Here is an 18,739-nt window from a genome sequence, read left to right as displayed (position 1 = left end):
TGCACAATCTTATCTCACATTTGGTATGTGCTAACAGATTAACTTATACCTCAACAAAAGACCACACCTTTTACCCCATGTTTGCAGCTAGCTAAGAATGTGTACACAGGCCATCACTTTGTTATTGCATAGTCAATAACAAAACTATTTGAGCCTTTAAGCCAAAAGTTTCTCTAGTTACTTAGCTAATTATTGCAAGCTACCTTTGAGAAATTGATTTGTGTCTCCTTGTTTGGTTTGGTACTATTTCAGATTCCACAGTATTTTTTTTTTATTTCCTTCCCCTTGTTTTTTATTACAGACTCCCACACAAACCAACAGAGAGGTATTTCAGCAGTATAGCCCATATAAGCAGTAGATTCCAGTGTTACACAAGCCAACCTAAGACAGTTTTGCAAGTAATTCCTGCTGCTAAAGCATTCCTGAAATAGCAAGATGCTTTATAACTCTAAAGGAATGACTTCAAATTTTACAGCGTTAGTGTTCCGTCATCCATAACCACAATGTCAGTCTCCTCAAGAGGAATCTTGTTTTCTTATGCTGAGGAGAGTTCCCAGGACTCTAACACACACTTCAAAACCCTCACTTTTATCTCCTATTTCCTTTTCATGTTTTGAGAATGAATTATTTCAACAACCAAAAATCTATTTGCTCTGATCAGTTAGAATGTTGCTGTTACAGTCTCCTTACTTCCCAAAATTCTTGGGCACAAAAGGAGTTTCTTTTTGCTTCATTTTTCTCATTAAGCCTCTGAATTTTGCTATGTGCTACTCCATACATACCGTACAAGGTGTCTTCTCCAAAAATATCTTCAGAAGAAGAGTTAGCTCTTCTGAACATGTCCGTGAACTCATCAAGGAAACTAATAGGTCTACCAGCACCACCTGACATGCTAAAATTAAGGAGACAAAACAATATTCTTGAAAATAATTGTCTGAAAGCTTTAAAAATTATTATCCCATACTATTATGAGGAAAGATTAACTTTGAATTCAGAGTGTTTTGTGAAAACTTTTCAAATTCAGGAAACAGTAATGACTACAAGATGAATTCTAGTGAGTTCCAACAGTACTTCCATACACTATCATTCAAAATTTCATTGAATAAATCTAGATGGCTACATCAAGTTCAGCTCCTAGGTTTACCAAGTAGAGTCTGAAAGTCTGGGAACCTAGCATCTACATTGCAAAGGCTCTCCCCACAAAGCCAGTGATCAAAGTCCTGGGATGGGTTTACATCATCTCCTGCTATGGAGCAACCTCATTATGTGAAGCTACCTTAGGGCAAGCATTTAATTTGCTTCCACATTCTTGTATTAGCTACCCATTTTATTTCTTGCCAGAAAACTCAATCAAGACATCACTAAGACCTGTGTTACAAAGAAATTTGAAATAAAAAACTTATGTTGTGATGGAGTCAGATGCAATCAGTAAGATAACTGCTATTTTTCCCAGCAATGTTTGCTAACACTGTCACCATAGGGTTTATCATTTCAACTATCATTTTCAGATCTGCCAGCATGTGTTTAAATAACAGATTTCCACTAGCTCAGAAATAACCCTGTATTTATACATAAGATAGATACTTGTCACAAGTTAAAGCAGCAGCTGCATAAACTCACACATGCCAATGTATTTGCTTTGTCAATTTTGCATTTGCATTGTGAACTAAGAATTTGAGTGTGTATACATTGTTATAAAAAAACCCAATATTTAAGTTACTTAGACCTTGAACTCACCATGAAAACTAGATTCTGTTTGTGTCAGTATGTTCAGAAATCCTCCCAAAAGAAGTTTAACAGCTCCCTGTTAAAAAAAAATACAGGGAAAATTAACACCTGAAGAATATATACCAGCTCAAAGAACTAAGAAATAATTTCTTTCAAACAGTCTTGTCTACTATTGATTTTAAATTAGACAAGTCCAGTTACTTTGAATTATGGAAATATTTTTTATATTTGCTAATGAACATTTTCATGTTCTGTACAGTTCAGTTGCAGAAGGGAGACTTTGAAATCCAAATGATTCTAGAAAGAAACCTTGGAGCCATTTGTCCCTTGTCTTCTCCCCCATAACAGAATCACAGGATTTCACAGGTTGTGACAAAATACAGCATGTTTCTATATAGTGATGCAATACTGAAGGCAAGTTCACCCTTTCCCCAACCTTTTTATGCAAGATTACTTTGATTATTTTTTTTTGTAATTACTTTTTAAAGCTGTGTACTTAAGATAATCCTTCACAAATGCATCTTACATAAAGGTAATTTGAAAAATATCTAAAGATATTCAAAATATCTAAATTGATTAGTTTGATAGATTGCCCTTTCTGAATGACAAAGAATAATGAAAATGAGATTATTCTGAATTATAAGTAATTTCATGTCTTGAAGTTCAGAAAAAAGAAATACAAGGGTGCTAGTGATTTAAAGCTAATAATTCACACACAGAGTTGGAGTACTGAAATAAAACAATGTTTTCCTTTCCTACTTTTGGTTTAAGCTGTAAAGCACTAACTTTGCTTCTTAGTCAAATGATTATATAAACAAGCACTTTAAGTTTAGATTATTTAATCATATTTCCCTCTTTTGCAAAAGACACATACTCAATTTAATTATTAGAAAACAAAAAAACAAGCTAACCATCAGAAATTCCAAAGGATTATGAGGACATCAACGTATGCATAACTAATTTCTAATATAAACTTAAGAATAAAAGCATGAAATATTTTTGAGCTACATCACTGGACATTTCTAAAAGTACATATTGAATACATATAAATTTAGAATGTTTACATATATACATATACAAGAAGATTTTTGGTTTGTTTGTTTTTCTATGGCCTGATGGTCATGAAATCTGTATCAATAGCCCTAGTGATTGAACAGTCTTGATAAAGTAAGGCAACTGTGAAACTCAAAAGCTTTGTAGGTCAAATATCTCTCAATACACCAGTCAACTACAGTTTCTGGTAACTTAAATGCAATGCATCTGGCAATATCAGTCATTTACATTGTTTCAGGTCTTATCAAATGCCATAAGTGAGAACAATTCTGAGATCACTATTAGGTATACTGACACTATAGAACTGAAGAAAATAAGATATACAACTGCTAAGCTGTTGCCTTTGTTTAGTAACATTTTTACCTGTTCTATAAGTACAGTGGCATTTCTCTCCTTCTGGCTGATGATTTTCAGGCAGCTTTGGAACACATGAGCAAGCACATCTAAACTTGCATTACCAGCTGAGAGCAAGTTTAATTCTAACATGCAGATTTCAGGATACAATAATTCTCCTTGATTGATGTTTTCAGCTAGGTCATTAAAATAACCTGAAGGACCAGTACATCCTGGTTCTGCTTTTGTGTCTGCTCCTGAAAGAAAACACTTGTCTTACTGAAACTTACTCAACTGAATACAATTTGCATGATTTAAGCAGAACATCCAAACACATACTTTCTCCAACCTTTTCATAGGTACGAAACAAAAATGGTCACTAGCTTATAAGCAGTTTTCAGAAGTTAGTATAATCTTCTATTATGCTTCAGATTTTTATATTTTCCTGCTAATACAGAAGGGCAAGGATGCAGTTTCTCCTATTACACGCTCTTTAACTATGTGCCTTCATTTCCTGGTAACTGGACACACATAAGTAAGGATGAAATATGCAATTCATGAAACATGACAGTAAAATCATTGTAATAGAGCCTGAAGCTTCTATACAGAACTCTGAGCCTGCCAAGAAAAGAGATAAATTTACATTATTTTGTTTCATGTTAAAAGGCTGGGGGAAGCAGTTATTTAGTTATTTAATTCAGACAATGCACATGACAGAATATCTGCATGACAATCAAAAAAGAAAAAACCCCAACATTTAAGCCTCTCTTACATCTTGGAGAGACTTTAAAACAGGTTACTTAAAAAAATTATTTGGTACAGACGTATGTTTCATGCAAATGTTTCATGGAAATATTTCAGGTTAAATTTTTAATTCAGAAATGCTTTTAAAATGTTGTATATCTCTTGATAAAGCCAAGTCACACAGGTAAACAGCAGCAGTTGAATGCAGGTCTATTAAAGGCTGTTACTGCTCGTGCTGACTTCATACAAGAACATATGCATCCAGACGTTCAGCACAAAGGAAAAAATTAAAGCAAATTCATGTTCAAAATTAATTACACAAACAGAATACATGAAGAGATGTGCACATCAGTCGTTGAATGAATATACAGAGATACACTCTATCGCAAGGGGGCTGTCAAGTCAAATAAAGCACGCGATTGGGAAAAGCCAGCCCAGATTCACCAAGGGCAAATGGTGCTTGACAAACCTGATCGCCTTCTACAACAAAGTAACCTGCTCAGTTGATGTGGGGCAAGCGGTGGACGTTGTCTACCTGGATTTCTCCAAGGCTTTTGATATGGTTGCCCACAGCCTCCTCCTTGAAAAACTGATGCATTACGGTCTAGACAAGTGGTCTGTGTGGTGGGTGGGGAACTGGCTGACAGGCTGCACGCAGAGGGTGGTGGTAAATGGCTCCTTTTCAAACTGGCAACCTGTCACAAGTGGGGTCCTCCAGGGATCAATACTGGGCCCAACACTGTTTAATATCTTCTTAAGTGATCTGGATGATGGGATCAAGTGTACCCTGATGAAGTTTGCCAATGGTCCCAAACCAAGTGGGGAAGTAGACACTTCAGAAAGGAGAGCCGTCCTGCAGGAAGACCTGGATGGGCTGGAAGAGTGGGCTAACAAGAACCTTATGAAGTTCAACAAGGACAAATGTAAGCTGGGAAAACATAATCCAGGAGTGCAGCACAGGCTGGGATCTACCCAGCTGGGGAGCAGCTCCGTGGAAAGGGACCTGGGGGTCCTGGTGGACAACAAGCTCAATAGGAGCTAGCAGTGTCCTGCTGCAGCAAAGAAAGCGAAGAGGATGCTGGGTTGCATCAACAAGGGCATCATCAGCAGAGATGATACCTTCCAACCTGGTATTCTATGATATCATTAGACTAGCTAATTTTTACCAGATTGTTATAGTACTAAACAAAAAATTAAGCACTGATTTTCAAGCAAACTACTGATAAGCATCTCTGGAGAAAACTGCTTCTAGACCACAATAATACATTTGAGCAACTTGACTTTAGAGGAAGAGTCACATAAACCAAGACAACCAAGACAGAACAGTTCCTGTAACACTCAGTAAGAATATTCATCATCTCTCCATCTATAACTGCATCCTACTGAAGTAAACAAGTTAAACTATTTATATCTGTTAAAGGTCTCCGATCCTCACCCTATTTTTGTACATCTCAAAAGACAAGCAAGCTTTGCTATGTCATAAAGACTGCTTTGTATATTCGGAAAGTTCACATTTACCTTCATTCTTGGTCTCATTATCATCAGGGTTACTTTCACTATCTGCTTCATATCCTTCCTCTTCAGCAAAAGGTTTAAGACTACAGCACTGTGATTCTTCAGTTTCTTCAGAAATATCTCCAGGTTGTGACACTGGCTCCTTTTCAGTGTAATGGGTCTGTAAAACACATCAAGCAAATTTACTATCTTTGGTCAGAAAAGCAAGTAATTTAGAACCTTCCAGTTGCTTATTTTCTCCAAGCCCATTCGCAAAAGAAACAAATTAATCGTATGCTTTCAAGAAACTTCAGATACTTGTTAAGAATACTTCATTCTTACATAAAAAATGGGTTCTGCAAAGATGGATTTTTCTTACTAACTACCTGACCAAAGCTTTGGTAAGCAGGTGGCCAATGCATTAAGCATAATTGTGTTTCTAAAATCACTATCACCATAAATGTGCACCTTGACATTCACTCTAAGTTAGAGATATGTCTGCAGCCACTAAGATCAGTCAATATCCCTGTTTGAAGCTCTCCCTTTGAGTTTGTGTCACACTCGGCTCTGGGATGAAAGAGTGAAGAGAACATCAGGTTTCAGGTATGTCTATAAAACGTAACAACTTGCTCCTTTTTGGGGCATGACTCATTTCTGAGCAGTAAACATGGGGACCACATCAATAATCAGCATTCAACTTACATATGAGAATCAGAGAATTAACGTTCAACAGCCACAGTAACCAAACACATTTAAACATGTCCTATTGAGTTTAAAAATAGACCCAAACAACATAAACCTGACTCAGCAAACCTTGCGGTATTTAGAATTAGACTTAGTCAGTGTTTCATACCTTTTCAATTTTTTCTTCAGAATGATCCAGATCAGCAGAAAAAGTACCCAATGCAACACGAAGCAGTGAATCAAACAGAGGCTTTGCCAAGTCAGTTTCTATCACTTTTGATTGAGCAAGCTGCTCTCTTATTTGAAGTAAGATATCATCCACACAGGTATTCTATGTTTTGGGGGAGACAAATATTTTGATTCATGTTATTATGTTTTGGCTAACAGAAATGGTCTAATACTTTCATTTAAGAACTTCCCCTTCCAGCTACACTAATCTGACTTCTCAGCTAAAACCATCAGACTTCATCCAATCTCTTGCAATAAGATTCATCCTGTTTTTCATGACAGAGATTTAGTTGGTTCAGCAATCTGCACACTGAAAAAAATCTGGCAACATGCTGTTTCCCAAACACTGCAAGTGAAAGCACTGTTTCAAAAATAAACATCTCTGAAACAGTTTCAAGTACACAATGCATTCAAACCACACCAAAACATTAGAGGTTCACAAGACAGACAGTGACATGTCCAAGTTCACAAAAATAGCAAGTGGCCAGACAGAACTCCAGTTTCCAGTTCTCTCCTGTACCTAACTCCTCCTGTTTTTGAAACAAACTGCCAAGTAAAATTCATTATTTAGCAATAGCAATTAAAACATTAAAGCACAGTAAAGCTGTCTTCTGTGAATTAACATTTTGTGGAACATTGAATTAGTTCACCCCCAAGGCTTAAGTAACAGTTTTTTCAGGTGTCCTTTCAGTACCTGTGCCCTCTAATACTCCTCCTTCTCAAGCACCATGCTCTGCTCAGAACCATCAAAAACACGACATGCAAGTCACTACGTATAATGCTCACATCTTGCCTGCACAGCTCTCTTTCAATCCTACCCATCAAACACATTCTCCACGGAATACTCTTTCAAAAAAAAAAAAACAAAAAAAACCCAAACCAAAGTCTCTCCCACTGTTCAAAGCCCATCAGCTCAGCCAGCCTCCAGAGAACGTGAGGCTGGACAAATAGGCTACACAGGGAAAAAAAACAACAGAAAAAGCAGGCCATAACTGACCAGAAAAAATACAGGCATAGTCAGCCAGCAATTCACAGTTGTCTATATCCACTACTGCCTTTGTAGTCAGAGGAAACCATCCCTTTTCTCTAGTCAGGACCATTTTATGCAGAAAAACAAAATCTTCGCCTGCCAGGATCACAGTCTTCCCCAGGACTCAAGATACATTAATCCAGAAAACAGCGTTTGATGTTGAGTTCAGCCCTTAGCCATGTTGACCATGCTGGCCCAAATTGTAACTAATACATGCAAAATAAAACAGAAATACAGTTCAAAAAAAGCAAGGTAGAAAGCTCATCCAGCCTGGATTGATCTGCTGCTCTGGAAGGCTCTCTCCCAGTCCCCAAGAAGCCAGGACTTAGCATGAACAGGGATCCAACCCAAAAGAGCAGAGGACAAAGATCATGTTGGAGAACAAGCAAAGGGGTACAGGATCCTTACCAGCATCTTACCAAATACAAAAAGTGACAAGTGGACACGTGGGAAGGTGCCGCCTCAGAAACAGCAACTGCCAGTTTTTTCATCCACCCACTCTCATTCTTTCCTGCCTGCTGACCACTACCCCTGACTGAGCACATCATTTAACTGTATACTTTCAGTACTACACAAAAAAATATGGTACCATAGTAAGAGCATAAACTTGTTTCAACTCTAAAAGAACATTTGACTGAATTACTGTTAAAATAACATTGTACATAACAAATACGAGTAAAGCAAGCTAAGGGAAGTTGCACAGTACCTGGTGAAACATCTCCACTTCCATCTTCTGCTGCATGGTGCTTGCACTGTGTAGACAGATTGTCAGCAGAGCTTCTAGAAGTCTGATACCTTGAAGTGCCCACTCACTCTCTTCTCTTACAGAAGTCTTTATCCCTTCAAGATTGGCAACTGAAGAAACTGAAGTGTGTTCCCTACTCAAAGAGCTGTTGCAGGAGACACATTCAGAGACCAGCTGTTCTGCACCAGCAAGACTGTCAGAACTATCAAGCTCCAGTTGTGTCACCTCTCTTTTAGCCAGCTGAACAGAGTCATCCTTGTTGAGAAGCTCACCACGAGGACTCCCATGTGAACTTCTGCTGCTTTCACTCAATACTCTCTCCCTCTTTTCTTGTTCCTTTTCCTTATTTTTTGCAAGTTTCTGAATTATCAAAATTAGTAATCTACGGCATGCTTCAAAGCCTCCAAGTCTATGGAACTGTCTCTGGAAAACTAAACTATACAAATAGATACAACGACACATGGACCAAATATCTGCAGCCCTGTGAATGTGTTCCAGAGAGGGCAAAGTAAGGCTTTCCAGTGACAGATACGGTAATTTGTGGCCTAATGGCTCACTAGCTGTACTATCATATCCTGATGTATCTTCAGAGTCATTAGCTGAATCCAGATCACCATCTGCTTCTTTACTTACACATAAAAAAGCAACACAGAGGAATAGGTTTATTGTGTTGACGTGAATGTCTTGGCTTACAAACTTTTTCTTTTTTGGGTAAGCCTCTTTCAAGCCAGCATAAAACTTGCTCAGGCTTTGAGGAACTTCTGAAACAGCATGCTGGCTACAAAGAGAAGCAGGCAAGTCAGATGTAGACTCCTTCTGTTCACTGTTCAAGCCTTCCAGTTCTGGCATTGCTTGGTCTTTCTGCTGATCGCCAAGGCAGAGTATCAAAGTCTCTAACACTTTCAAAGAATAACTTCTTAAAGTATCAAAGTAATTTAACTCAGTCATTTGATTCACTCCATTACAACTCAGAAACAAGTCTCTAATTACCCTGCAAGAGAAAGCATAAGTTACCATATAGATCAGCCACAAATTCATGTTATTCAGATGACACACATCTTATCCAAAAATAACCCTCTGTTCTACACACCTGAGTAATACCAAGGACTGACCATGTTTACAGTAATTGCAATATATTACTCTGAACTCTAAATTAAAGAGATGAGGAACTTGTTTGCAGTACTGTAGAATCCCAAGTAAGCATCATTCATCTGGTAGTAAAAATTCAATTTTTTTTGTAAGATATAATGTAGGAAATATTAACCTCTAAAATGTAGACCACAAAAATGTAAGATGTTCAATACATTAAAGATGTTTAACTTCATTTATGACATTTGCTCCTTAGCGATACTTCCTTACCCTAACTTTTTATTAGCAATTGGAGCTAGTAAATATCTTTATTTCTCTCAGTTCTGTGACTTCACCAGAAAGTAGAGATTCCTTCTCAAACAAACTCGCATTTTTAAGAGATTTTACTAGCTATGTCTATTTGTTGTATGGACAATGCATTTCAGAAAAAATTCAGGAATACCTTTCAAGGAACTTTTTGTGCAATTGTTATGCCAGGGTGTCCAATGTTAAAAAATCTTTCATTATATTTGTTTCCAAGTGTATTTTTCCCTTCTTCCTACTGCCCAAGTATTACACTGAGTTCATACAGAATTTGGGGTAAGGATATGTAAGCTTCAGAGTGTACTACGTTTGCTTGTAGAGTAGACATCCACCTTCCTTACCCTCCCATCTCCTTCCCACAGGGTCAGCTTTTACTGTAACCGAGTTACACAATCTAGAATCAAATGAATCATGTACTTACTTGTATATTCCCATCTTTAAGCCAGTAAGAAATAGGATATCTTAAACGTTGTTTTAATCTAAACTTTACTTCTCTTGCCTCTTTGCCACCAAGTACACTTTCAGAAATTAATAGCTTCTGATACAGTTTAGGTTAGGATAAAAGTTAAAAATGTATTAGACAATCCTTTACATAAACTGGAATACTAGTCTATTCTTTATAATTGTCTCAGATAACCCTGCTAAATTCACTTCAGTTTATCAAGACTCCAATAGAAAAGATCAGACTCAGGACACATTCATATTCTGAATAAACTCCATATATTGTATTAAACAACTATTTCATCAGTTCAACAGTAAATGGGAAAGTTTCTATTTCATGCCTTGGAAGAATCTTTGTGGGTTGTGTGTTTTGGTTTGTTTGTTTGTTTTAAAAAAAACCCTTATGTTTAAATGGACAGGATTTTGTAAATTAGGAAACTGTTATTTCAGGACAAGGAAACCTCTCAAGCCTTATTTTTGAAAGGTGGTTTCTATGAAGACCTTTCTAGAAGGAAAAGGGAAACAGATCAGAAAACTAAGTAGTCTAATTCCTACAGAGAAGTGACATATCAATCTGTTCAACATTCCTGACTCACTTTAGCATGAGGAATGAAGAGGCAAAGAGCATGTCACATTGGACAAAGATTTTTATTTCTTTCTACACACTTTAGCTAGTAAAAGACTAACTCATCGATAGACAGCCCTCACTTTCTATGGCTTATGAATCTAGGATTACTTTTTATGTTATTCAAGCATTTATCTTGCTGCCACCCCTGCAATACCCAAGTGCTCCCTACAGTCCAAATAAAACTTATGTTCTGATCAGTAACAAATATACAAAGGTCTGTACATAATTAGTATGTTTTCCATTAATAAACAGAAAAAATCAACCAACCTGGATTTAAGCAACACAGGGAGCATCTGCAAATAAATCTGAAGTACTTCAGAAGGCAAACACTGGCTATGGTAACTGCATGTGTGTTTATCAGCTGTAGTTAGTCCCAGTTGTTGAGCATGGCAAGCTAGCTCAACCCCTCTCTGAAGCACAGGATTATAAATACAGTTATATAGTTTCCATTGGACCACTGCATTTCCCTTTTGAATTAAGTGGCAAATATGGCTTGCAATCTGCATGCCGCGTAGTTTGTCTTCTTCAAAAACAATATCCTGATAAGCCTCCAATGCATCCCATCTCAACAACATATCTTCAGATCCACTGCTAGGCAGAATTCCCTGAACTCTGCAAGAGGAACTAGATGCAACACCAGCATCATTAGGGTTGCCCTGCAAGGCATCTTCTAGCTGAGCAAGTTGATCACAGTCAACAGTACATATATTGCATGATGCCTGTATAATTTTTGGAGAAACTTCTGCTCCACCCAGCTGATCCAATATAAACTCATTAAGGATGTTCAATATGTGCTGTTGAAAGTTTTTTAATATTGGTAACTTGGAAGCATGAAGCAATGGGACGATCACAGACTTTGGATCCATACAACAACATATTCCCACATTATGTACACCCGAGAGAATTTGAACACAGGTACTGCTCAAAGAAACTTGTTGCAACAAGTGCAAACACTGGTGTGCACAAACAGCAATGCAACAGCATCTGTCAGGATAATGAACTTCTCCATCAGCAGTTTCAAAGGGGTTTTTGGAAGCTTGGTTTTTAAAAGCAGATACAGAGAGCCCAGAGAGATCTCTGTGGTGATGCATGAAGTGAGAGTACTCACATCGTCTGTGCCGCTTTCTTGTACACATTGATTGATGGAGCTGCTCTGATTTCACTTTTTTGACAGTGCTGATTATTTTCATGATGCTGTTGATTAAGGCCTTCAGATGCTCTGAGGCTTCCCCAGTTACTCCCTCACTCTTCATACACAGCCATTCCATTTGAAGCACCGTTACTTCAAACAGCTTAAATCCCTGATGCTGTATGAACTCATGAACCAGATCTATAGCTTGACTAAAGTAGAATGGATTGGAGGCTGCACTTTGTAGGCAGCAGATCAAAATCTGCAAGACCCCTTCTATAACCTCAGGTAGAAGCAAGGCTCTGTGATGGTATCTAGAAAACATGTAGTCCTCCTGAACCGGCTGCTGTAGTGTTTTCCTGTATCCTGGAGCAAAAGGATCAGGTTGCTTTTCCAAGCAAATTCTGATTTTTAATGCTGCTTTAAGTAAGTCTGTTAAATTTCTTCGCAAATTGTCAGGCATTGTTTCTGTGTTGCTAATGTCTAAAGACATAAGATGCAGCACTGTTCGAAAGAGCATCCTTTGGATCAGAGCCACAGGTTCTTCTGTCCACCCTGCAGAAACTACTTCATTTTCTGTGTTACTACTTACATTGTAACAGTCTTCAAATCCTGATAAGAACTCAGTCAATGTGGGCACCACACTAGCTGAAAGAGTAGAACTGTGATTTAAAGTAATATCAAATTTACACACTTTCTCTAGGAGAGACAGTAAGACATGGCATAAGTCAAAAGGAGAGTTATCCATGTTGCTCTCAGTAATTCCTGCAGTTGGCTCATTCAAAATCTCTGGGTTTAGCTCATGTGCTGGAATAATTTTGCTGGAATTTTCTAGAGTAGGGGCATCAGGATTAGAACTTGGTATCACTTCCACAGGTAGGCAATCACTTCTACCTACAGGGTAGTTGTCCCTAACTGGATACGTTAAAAAAGGCTGCAGTAACTGGGAGCGTCTGTGTTTCATTATTACAGTAGTTTTGTCATCAGAATTGCCTTCTGAATCTGAAGTGGACAGTTGAGATCTTCTTGCATCTCGCACAGAATAACGATGGGTGGTTTTGCGTAGACGTCCACTTTTTCGAGATCGAGGATTTAGTTTTACAGAAGTCTGAAGAGAAGAACGAGTGCTTCCATCTAAGCCTAGTTTTTCCTGAGTAGATTTCACAGAACTTGAATTATTCTCTTTGGTCAGGCATATGTCTACTGTAAATGGTATATTAAAATCTGTTGAAACAGAAAGTTAAAAAAGGAACATTAATGGAACATTCATGTATTACAATAAACTACTACTCTTTAGTTGGGAGTCCTACGCTCTGTAGTAATACACAAATCGCTTCTTCTAGGTCCTTAATAGTGTCAGTGATAAAACATACCTATTGCTTTTTCTTCTTGGACAGGGATTTTCCATACCAATGGCAGAAGTGACAGGAGGAGGGTCAGAAGTTCTTCTCGACACGTCAGCTCCTACGTTAGAAACAAAATAGAAAATGTTTTTGTACTTTTGAAAAATGGATTAACCTTCTTTACTTTACAAAGCTATTCAACATTTAGTTCCCCATGCCTTTCTGCTGTTTTTACGCATTGCAAAAATGACCTAACTGCAGAGTGCTATAATCATTAGCTAGAGCCAATCAGAAAGCATCCAAGATATTTATTACACCTCTGCAAGTGTTTCTATACAAAGCTCTCCTAATCCCTCTTGTTGAAGGAATTCCTCTCCCAAAGGACAAAACCAGAGAAGTCAAAAGCAAATAACTTATTGATTTAAACAAAGCCAACATGAAGCCAAATACAAGTTTGAAACTTCTGTAGTTACAGAAAAGTAACTTCAAAGAACTTTATGGGAAACTTCCTACTTTCTCCAAAATGACACCTTTAAGCAAACAAAAAAGCTTACATTTATCAAGTGATGTTATTGACTCAAAATAGAAAGGTGAAGTTTTATGGGAGGAAAGAGGGAAGGTTATTCCTAATTAAAAAAAACCAAAACACCAGAATAGCCTCTAACAAACCCTCACTCCTACTGGGATTCTAAGACTTCAACACTAAGAATTTCAGTGCAGAGGAGCAGTAGAAGGCACATAATTTAAACACAATTCCTTTACTGGGTGCTATGCAGCACTATCAAAATGGTTTCAGTCCTAAAGATCAAAATTTTTCAAACACAAAAAGCTGACTTGAGTATTTTGGCAGTTAACTTCATTCAGAGATATGCCGCTGAAGCAACACCCTTCTCCAAAAATTCAAGGTAGCAATGAAATTAAAATGTTTCAAGACAAGCAACTTAAGTAGCTATAGTTATATATATAACAAATAGAGAGGTTTTTATAGAGAGAGTTTTAGAGCTATACAGATATATAACAAATAGTTAATATTTGATGAGACTATCAATTAAAAAAATCTAAAACTATTGATGCAATACAATTAGACTTGAAAACTAAGCTTTTTTCAAAGTCATTCTCCCAACTCTCTTCTGCTACTAAATGTATTCTCAGCAAGACAAATTAATTAGGAATGGGAATAAGCAATACGGCATTCAGAGCACAATAATAAGACTGGAAAAAGCAAAGTATTAGCTTTTCAAATTTCAGTGGTACAATTCCAGAATTTGACTTTCCTCATTAATCAAGCTCCACTTCCCCCACCTTCTTAAAAAACAGATTTCCTCAGGAAATAATTGCTGAATTGCTGATGTTTCATGAAGAATGCTGCATGTTTTCTTCCCCTTCTACTTCAGAAGTAGGTTTTTATTGGAGGGGAGGCACATGGAATCCCCCATTTTCTGTTTTTCCAGCAGCTCTAGTCTTTAAGCCTCTATTAACAGCAACTATGCAGAACTCAAGTGACTATAAAAACCACACAGCTCTAGAAGTGGTAAGGACTCTTTCTTAGCAATTGTATGTAACTGCAGTCTTGTGGGTTTACTGTTTAGCCAGTGCACCTAGTGGAATCCAGAACCAAGCCAGCAGACTCAACTCAAGTCTTAGCCCAAGTCGCCTCATGAAGGAAATGCAAACCTTCAAAATGAATTTGACCAGCATTAACAGCTGACCTCACTTCAGACAAAGGCTGAATAAACTCAGCCCAGATTCACTTGGTTCATTATTCTTAAACACTGGGATCTGCATTTTCAATACACAAAGACTTAATGCACATCTCATCCTACCCATTGTTTAGTACATATCCAGTAGTGTTGAAGAGGAAGGAGAAAAACAACAGAAAGAAAGGAGATATCTGCAGCTACAGGGATGTGTGCTAGACTTTATACAAAAAAATAGTATAAACTGATTACCTCTTCTAAAATGCTTTCTTTTTTGAGCTAAAGTTACAAAATATTTACTTTCTATCATGTTCAAGAGCAAATATACATCTCATGGCCCATAAACCAAATAGAAAGGTGTATATTTTAATTTCATTGCCTTAAACCAGGAGGCCCTTCTCAAATGAAAAATTGTCAGTTTGTACTGCAGGTTCAGTATATGCTTATTTCCCTTGAAGATTCTAACCTATTGCCTCTTTCCACCCAGCTACTGCACTTCAGCTTCACACATGCCTTAACTTGGCAAAAGTTTAGCAACCATCAGTATCAGCTGACAAACAGCTATATGATTAGCTATTTTTTCTTTTTCTGTTCTTGCTGAAGGACAGAATGCAACTGCAACACATTCTTTTGAACTTCTAGTCTTCATAATTAACTCATACACTCTACCATCAAAAGGCAAGAAAAGCAGCACCAAGAAGAACATTAGCCAGACAAATCCACACAGTCAAACTCAATACAAAAATTATAGCCAGGTAAGAAAAACTATTACCTGATCAATAGTCGAGTTCAGTGTGGTAAGCAAAATAAACCCACGGCCTTGAACCAAGTATTGTCCCAGTGCTGCCATATGAGTTTCTTCTTCTTCATCTTCCTTGGCCTCTGCCCTCTGGACCACTGCATTGCACAGTCTGTTGACATCCGTCAAGAATTCCCGTGCCAGTGAGTTACTGGCACTGCTCATGTCTGAGCTGTAAGTAGAGGAAAGGACAGAAAGTAAATCCATCAGAAAACACATTCCTTATGGAAAAAAAAGACTGAGAGAAGAGAGGAGTGTTTCTTCCCTGTACCCCTCCCTCCCCCTGCCAAAGGATGGAGTGTCTGTAGGACTAAGGAATCAATATACCAATGTAGGGTGGAAGGGAATGAGAAGGATGAGCTTAGAGCATTTCATTTATTTCAGTGAAACTTCAGCTAACAGCCCACGGTCCCAAACATTCATTTTATAAACCTATCAGGTAAAACCCATGACACACAGCATTCTCTCCCAGTGCATAAATGAAAGCTAATGACTTAATTTCAGCTTGTCTTTGTAAGCTAGATGTGATCTTCAATCTTCCTCTGCTTCTAAAAGGTATTTGACCTGAAGCATAAAGGGAAAACAGGCAGCTTTTACACAGCATTTTACAGAAAACATGTTCTTTAATAGTTTATTTGAATACATTACCTTCTACCCTGTTACATATTGCAACAGTATGCAGATTATTTCAAGGGGAAAAAGAAAAGACTAATGAATTAATATAAATATGGGAATTTCACAAGTACAATGTTTTAGATTTACCAGTCCTCATGGTATTTTCCTTCAAGCAAGGCTGAGTGGGTGGCAGTCATTACTACAGTGTACTTAACTCAACATACAATTCTATTGCATGTGTTCAGGAGAAAATCCCAAAAGCTGGTTGCCAAACTGATTAATTTTACTTTAGATAATGCACACAAGGCACTCGTACCTTGTCTATTCATTCTATCTTATAAAAACACTTTTTTGTTTTCTCTTATGCTATAGCATAGTACATAGTCAGCGTTAGTACAGGTTGAGAAGTTTAAAACAAAAACAAACCAGACCAAAGAAATGCAAGAGTCAGCTGTAGAAAACTAGCATGAGGATCACTGAAGACAAAACAAAAACAATATTCAGTGATGGCAACTACAGAAACAAGAACATTTAATCCACATAAAACCCACTTAATACTATAGCATATTTAACTCTTTATGTCTGTGTAAACTGCTGAAGTAGAAATCTTCAAAACTCAAATATTTTCATCATGTCCAAGCATAGAATATGCAAAAAGAGTGCCGAATAACTCTCAACATAATATTTAAATGTAACAGGTGCATTAATACTGCTTGATCAAGAAACATCTCCACACAATTATTAGGTCAAAAATAAGATCTTGTAAGAGCAAGTTTGTTAGCATTAATTGTACAAAAAGCTCCTTTTAGTGGCAAGACTGTGAAGTACTTACACATATAATGACATTCTCTGTAGGAGTAACAGGAAGATTCTTACCAGAATTACTTTGCCAGTTTAACACATTTATCTTCTATTTGGAAGAAAAAGGAAATTACATTCTTGAAACACCACCCTTGGTTCACCTGTTTTTAAACAAAGAGAAAAATACATCATGGTTAATACGCAATTTGTTTGGTTTTAAGATTCATTTTATAATAGCTATTTAAGTTTTTGAAGAGTCCTTGGGGTGGGGGGGGGGGGTTGAGCTTTAAAGCTCTAGTTTTCACTTTTAGCTTATGATTCTGCACAACCAAAATCCTGTTAAAGAGAAAATAATTTGTGCATGTAAGGCAAGTTAACATAATAAAATTAATTGCTTTTTAAAATGTAAAATGACCTAGGTATGTATGCAAGTTTGAACATTTCCCTCTAGAAACAGTATGAATTTTTAGTGATCACTACCTGCATACATAATACTTGAAGCACTTATGGCTCTGGGTACAAATGATGGATAGTATGAGAAATTGAACTGTGCAGTCAAGTGCTGATATAAGTCCATTTTAAACCTGTCCTTCTCTTTTGTCCTGACAGATAACCAATCTTTACTACCTTAAAAACTGGGAAAGCTGTAATTAATAAAATTGGAAAGGAACAGTATTGTATCTGCTCTGTACAGTCAACTAAAGCAATTTAAGAGTTATTTTTCTACTAACCCTTTCACCCCCTCCAGTCCTAACAGAAGACTAAGAGGAATACTTTACCTCTGTTTTGAGTTGTAATTAGTAACAAAGAAAAGACTAAGATAACAAGGAGTAATCTCCCCATTTACTCCAGAATGGCCAAACCCACCAAGATTTACCCCTCGTACACGCTTTAGCAAAAGAGTTAAAACACCACCACATACACCTGCCCTGCCTTTACGAGCTCTGCACAAAGAGCAAAAAGATTCTACAAGAACTCAAAGAAAATTATTGCTGTAGACAGCATGCATTCATAAAGCCCCAACATCCCATATTCCTTGCTGTAAACTAAACTGTCAAAGGTTTTATTAATTTTTCATCTGAAAACTTCAAGTTTCTTGTTATCGCACTTCCCCTCACATCTTTAAAATGCATTCAATCCAAGAAAAGGAAAAAACTATTTTAACTCTCCTGAAGTATTCTTATTTACTTAAACAAGATTGAAGAGCTCCTTAAACATGCTTTAAATCCCAATGTATGGTTTCATCTTACTGGTTGAATACTTTCTCTGCTGTTTCCTAGAAGGCAAACACTAATAATTGCAGAGGCAATGTTTATTTCTGCAACCTCTCCGCATTTTTTTGCTACCATTTTCAAGTGCTAATTATTTAGCCATTCAATGGTTACAGGACTCCTTACCAGTCTTCCTTATAGTTAACCCCAATTTTTTTTAAACTAGCATTAGAATATTTGTGTTTGGTGCCATTGAGTATATTTTAACTGAGCCCACTTTCTAACAAAGCCCTAAAATTCTCAGAAGTTATATCCACTGACACATCACACCTATATAGAGATGAACTGTCCAAACCCATGTTTACTGAAGCATCCACAAATTGGGGTGCTCCAGTTGCAAGCTAGTCTAAATGTTAAAACCTCATTCTCTAGACATGGTAAAGAGCCAAAAATACATTTGCTATCAATGGGAACGCAAAGGGTAGTAACCAAGAAAAGCCTCAAACATTCAACTACAAAGGTTTCTAGGTAAGCACTCATCCACAATTAATTAACTGGGGGGGGGGGGGGGGGGGGAGGAGATGGGGATAGGAAAAGAGAAAGAAGAAAGACTGAATTAATTATTTTAGTATTCTCAAGTGGCA

At 37.3% G+C, this 18,739-nt stretch overlaps 1 protein-coding gene across 2 annotated transcripts in view; it reads right to left on the bottom strand.

Annotated features, from left to right (window-relative positions):
- The window catches only part of LYST (lysosomal trafficking regulator), a 114,916-nt gene that overhangs the window by 50,289 nt on the left and 45,888 nt on the right, over positions 1-18,739 (bottom strand). For both annotated transcript variants that reach the window (XM_075043231.1, XM_075043232.1), the window contains 10 exons: positions 16,960-17,045; positions 15,442-15,640; positions 13,003-13,093; positions 10,768-12,853; positions 8,001-9,030; positions 6,206-6,367; positions 5,377-5,533; positions 3,145-3,371; positions 1,738-1,804; positions 783-892 (listed from right to left, as the gene is read on the bottom strand). In XM_075043231.1, the coding sequence (XP_074899332.1) occupies positions 783-892; positions 1,738-1,804; positions 3,145-3,371; positions 5,377-5,533; positions 6,206-6,367; positions 8,001-9,030; positions 10,768-12,853; positions 13,003-13,093; positions 15,442-15,633 (4,122 nt within the window). In that variant the 5' untranslated portion in view covers positions 15,634-15,640; positions 16,960-17,045. The remainder of the gene's footprint in view (positions 1-782; positions 893-1,737; positions 1,805-3,144; positions 3,372-5,376; positions 5,534-6,205; positions 6,368-8,000; positions 9,031-10,767; positions 12,854-13,002; positions 13,094-15,441; positions 15,641-16,959; positions 17,046-18,739) is intronic.

The sequence above is a fragment of the Buteo buteo genome, chromosome 12 (assembly GCF_964188355.1).
Source record: "Buteo buteo chromosome 12, bButBut1.hap1.1, whole genome shotgun sequence".
Taxonomy (NCBI): domain Eukaryota; kingdom Metazoa; phylum Chordata; class Aves; order Accipitriformes; family Accipitridae; genus Buteo; species Buteo buteo.
The sequence above is the reverse complement of the archived record's forward strand: the minus strand, read 5'-3'. Positions and strand labels throughout refer to the sequence as shown.